At 47.6% G+C, this 5,022-nt stretch overlaps 1 protein-coding gene across 1 annotated transcript; it reads left to right on the forward strand.

Moving 5' to 3' along the window:
* Positions 1–3,926: 3,926 nt before the first annotated feature.
* On the forward strand, positions 3,927–4,591 carry PPTG_07014 (hypothetical protein; the record flags this gene model as incomplete). Its single annotated transcript, XM_008901071.1, has 3 exons — positions 3,927–4,197; positions 4,253–4,453; positions 4,557–4,591. 3 exons carry the CDS (start codon positions 3,927–3,929, stop codon positions 4,589–4,591), a joined length of 507 nt encoding a protein of 168 aa, XP_008899319.1.
* Between the last annotated feature and the right edge of the window lie 431 nt (positions 4,592–5,022).

Consider the following 5,022-nt stretch of genomic DNA (forward strand, 5'->3'; position numbering starts at 1 on the left):
CTGCCCTTTCTGTTGAAATGGCTCTCCTTCCAAATGGCACTTCTTAGTGTTGCCCCTTTGTAGAAATATTTACGCAAAGTGTAAGATCTGGTCACATGACAGATGACGCGATTTGCATTCGGTGTAGCCAAGCTTACATCATGCTGTAGCCTCGTCGGCGGGACAGCTTGCACAGAGGCATACTCCGTGGAAACCGCTTTGCATCAGTGACCGTGTGGGCACAGTCTGGGTGCTAAACCAAACACATACTTGTGGGAAGAGGTTCGATCTGTTGTAATCAGCCACTTAGATCGTGGCCAATGCCCGGGCCTCTTTTAGAGCTGCCCAGGGAGGTCCATATACATGAGATCATTCAAATACCGAGTCGAAAAGTAAAACCATTTGACCCCTCGCCACTTCGACCCTCATTGGTGGGAACTCCACAACTAAGCGTGAGCTGCCGCATCTGTGTACTGGAGCCAGCATTTGGCGAGTCTACAGTCATCGGTCGAGACGTGGTCCATCAATTCCATCCAGCATCCTGTCCTGCATCAAGGATAGATTTGTATCACCCTGTTCTGTGTCTCACAGTTCTATTGTGAATTCAGCCATACGTTTAAGTCTATTCCCACCGGAATCAATCCTGGCTTGTCAAGTTCCCCTCGCGACATTGACATTCAGGAAGTTCTCCAAGCTTCTGGAAATACACTGAGTGGCACTGAACTTTAAGCAAACTAAGCTCCGATAAACAGCCACATTCGTTGTGTGCACAAGCTTTGTATTTTAACCCTTTCGTGATCGGACACTTTTAACCTGGCTATGCTATATTATACTATACAAGCTAACTCATTAAGGCGTCAAGGGGGGGGGGGGGCAGATCCATGTATGACAGGTAAAGGCTCAAGCAGTGGACGCTCTGAAGATGTAGATGATGGCAGACCAGTATCATGGTCTGTTCCTGTATCGGATTGTATGATTTCGGCTAACTCTGAAGATGAATGTGAATGTAGTGGATTGACATGGCTACGTGGATTCTTGGTTGCCACGATAGGCAATAATTTTCCAGTGCTGCTTGTTGTTTTACTTGGCTCCAAGCGCGTTCTCATATCGTTCTTAGAGAATGAGAGAATTCAATCGCAGACACAAGCAGCAAAATCGCTAAGCATACACAACACGTTATCATCTCTGTGTTAACGACATAGTTGGCGTTTCGGATGGCCGTGATGAGATCGATTTGCAGCTGTGTTCGTTGGTTGGCAGGCGATCTGCATTAGCTTCTTCGGGTTGAGTCCGACATTGGAACACAGTATACGGTGATGGGAGTTTTGAAGAGGGTGGTTGTGTCAGAATGTCGTCTAGACGAAGTGAGTGCATGAACACTCGCTGGTGATTCATAAATGCTTGATCGGCAGACGTGGCGAATAGTCCTCTACCGTTGCGGTAGCGTAATAGACCTGAACGACACGCAGTAACTAGGTCAACTTTGCAGCGGGGCTGCCGTAGCTAAGCGTCAGAGGAAGACATACGACTCAAAGAGTCCCTAAAACCAAGTTCCTTATCCGAAGGAAACTTACAGCCCAAGAACCAGGGCTCAAAGTTATTAAGAACACTAATAACTTTTATGCTTCAAAACCAGAAGTGTTTTATTTATCTTTATTGCGGCCAAGCCGCTATCTATGTTTAACTATCTAGCATAGTTAAACCTAATCAAATGCATATCGTGTGGTCCTCAGCCTATGTACTGAGGCCACTGTTAACTCTACGAGTCATGTACTGAGAGTCTGTTAACTCTTCTGGTACTCCGTACCCGTGTGTGCGCCACACCCGGGTAACCCCCGTTACAAACTTGGCCAAGTTCTGGATTCGCGCCATATTGTTCCCCTACAGTGAGATTATGATTGACAATGTGTAAACCGAGTATGCGTAGCCCGACTTCAGTTCGAACATCTCTAGCTAGTAGCTTCAATTTTGGACAATTGGTCTCCATATATCACTGGGTGCTTCAGCTAGCGGTTTACATCGTATAGCGCTTTCTTTACCTGTTTGCACAAGGGCTTACAAATTGGCTTCGTCTTCAACTCACACGAAACCGAGTAATTACATGAAATATATCCTGCTTGACACACCCTGTGTCACCGCAGCTCTTCCCAATTAGCTTTCGAACAGCATTAGCATTATCACCAACAACAACACACTCGCCACCAGCGGGAAAGTGTGTCTTACATCAAGAAGTAGTTTTTCAGTCTCTTCATGATACTCTGATCGCGTCAAACGACAATCCACTATCTGATCAATTTCATTTTTACTGAGACCATCGCCTTCGCGTCGACTAAGCTCTCATGCTATCCGTGTGCGCTACAGACTTTCAAGCGCTAGTAGAACTCCACCGAGAGGTCCATTCTCAAAACGTTCTTTAAAGTAGCTTGACGAATCTCTATTTTACAGAGAGAGCTATTCAACTCCGTGTGATTCAATCATGTGGCCGTAAATGACCCACAAGAGAGGAACTCTATTCGTCGCAAGATAGTTTATCAGTGTAGGTGGTGTAGGTGGGATATGCATAGGGTTTCGACCATAATTTCGATGGATTGCTTAAGCAAATATCAATAGCAAGTGATAATAGCGTTCTGCCGTCGCCGCTCCAACTGGGAAATCGTACTTGCTAGCCCATTCGACGACATAATACCCTCGTGAATTTGCTCCACTAACTGCCTAGACAACCCGGTCTGCTTTCAAGAAACGAAAAGAATATGGATCATCATATCCGGGTTACACTCAGTGTCGCGCGAGCTCAGAGTTGAAAATGTAGTAGAATTGTCATAGTTGCGCTGATATTTGCTGTAAAGGACGTTCCACTTGGACCCCACATTTTCTACAACTCAATGCTTGTATTTTTTTTACATGAGGAGCGCATGAGCAACCAGGAGCGACGCAAAATGGTTTTCCATTGGAGTTCATAGCTTCAGGAATCCAAACTCGTGCAAGCTGAGAAGACAGGTTGAAAATAAGCTTGTATCACAGAAATCATTTCGGGGCAGTAGAGCTGAGGTGGAAATATCTTCTTCGCCAACGCGTGCTTCACTAATCGGCTCCTTTTTCTTGGACGGGATATCTTCCACATCACTAGCGGTGATGCTGGCCTGTTCGGTGTCTCCCACGGGTGACACGAGTGGTACTCGAGGATAAATCCTCCAAAGGGGCAAAATGCCCCCATTGACCACGAAAGAGTTAACTCTTTCGTCGTGCAAGGGCGCAGTTTTTCCCCTTTAACTGTTTTGTGCAAAGAACTGTAGGAATCGGTCTCAAAAAGGACGAATTTTGTAGCCTTTTACTAATGTTCAAGTGACCTCGGGCCGTCTTGTGCAACATTGTAGATACATTTGATCATAATATAATCAAGTTATTGACATGTTTCCGATTGCATGATCATGCCATCTTGAATGATTTGTTACAAGAGATCGTGCAGAAACGTACCGTGAGTTTGTAGAAGGGCGAAAAATGAATCCTTTTAGAAGTAAAAGACTTCGTTTTGTATAGTATAGTTTGGGTAAGAGACTCGCGAAGGGTTAAGTGAATTATTTCCTCGTGCTAACCCGCTTACAAGAGAAAGGATGGAGACACACGACTAAATCTGTACAGCACAACAACTCCGGGGAAATTTGAACACAGCAACATAGAAGCAAAGCACACAGAGTAGTCTTTTTAATTGCACAGCGCGTGTTCCGCAAGACACATCATCCTTAGGGTACAAGACGTAAAGTGACACAAAAGTAGTAAATAGAAGTAATAATGATTTTCGCACATCGTAAAACCAGCAGATGTAACACTCCGAAAAGTAACTGTTTCCTTTTACTTTGGAAATCTTCAATCGATTCAGATTTTCAAAAGTTCAGCAGGGGCAGGAAGAGTGGTGAGAGGGAGCTGCGTTGTACGATCTATACAGCAACATGCCAGGCCTCAGAGCTGAGGAACTCCCGTCAGAGAGACTCTCGGTAGGTAAGCAGATCGCGTACTACTTGAGGCGCTTCGTGACGGGTGACACGCGAGGTCAAAGAGTAGCAGTGGTAATGAGTGTCGACGATACTCCTGGAAACGAGCTACCAGTATCGCTTGACGCTGGAGACTCGCTGCTACTCACAGTCTTCATGCGTCGAAGCCACGACGTCCTGGGAAACGAACTAAACCTAGAGCACGTCAAATGGCGCAAGCTAGCATCCTGTTAGTTCAAGGCCGGAAAGGTTTACGGCCGGCGATGGTAAGCGGTCTGTGCAAGGCCATATCGAGCGTCTCCAACGACGCAATTGCTGTTACGACGGCCTCACACTGCGTGATGAGAGCGACCAGACCCCGGCTGCGGCCTCGGTGGGTCCGTGTGTGAAACAGACCCCGTCGCCAAGGGCCAGTGACTATGTCGACGCTTCCAGAGCTGCCAAATCAGACGCAATGCGCACAAAAAACGCTGCAAGTAAATCAAGTACGTGTATTCAACCTGCTGCGTGTGAGCTAAAACCTGCTGGAGATCGGAGTATTGCCCCGACTCCTGTCATGGAGCTTACACTATGGATAGTATGGGGTAGGCGAACGAGCAGCCTGCCCGCGTGTGTACACCTGATGACGGAGCTGATGAGTCCGTGCTGCCTGCGGATAAGACCAGTGCCTCATCATACAGCTGACTCCTTTCCAGGGTGGAGCGACGGGCATATTTACCCGAGGCTCCCGAGTCAATCAAGCCTCTCCACGGCTTCACAAAGCCCTTCACGTTCGCTTGAACGACCAGCAAGCCTGACTTGCACACTCTTCTTATAAGAGAGCCCAGCTCTCTTCGGGGCTAAGCCCCGTTGTCCTCTACCTCCTCGAGGCACAACAGAACTCCGTTTTTCCCCAGTAGGCCGCCCCGCACCTACTGGGAGTTGCCATTTCCCGGCGATGACCCGGAGGGTTGGCTCGCCGCTTGAAGCGCAGAGGACAGCTCGCCCTCAGATGCTTGGTGCTTTTGCACATAAAGCATCGGCGGATGCCGGCACGCTGCTCCGCAGCAAGAAG

The sequence above is a fragment of the Phytophthora parasitica genome (assembly GCF_000247585.1).
Source record: "Phytophthora parasitica INRA-310 unplaced genomic scaffold supercont2.10, whole genome shotgun sequence".
Taxonomy (NCBI): Eukaryota; Oomycota; class Peronosporomycetes; order Peronosporales; family Peronosporaceae; genus Phytophthora; species Phytophthora nicotianae.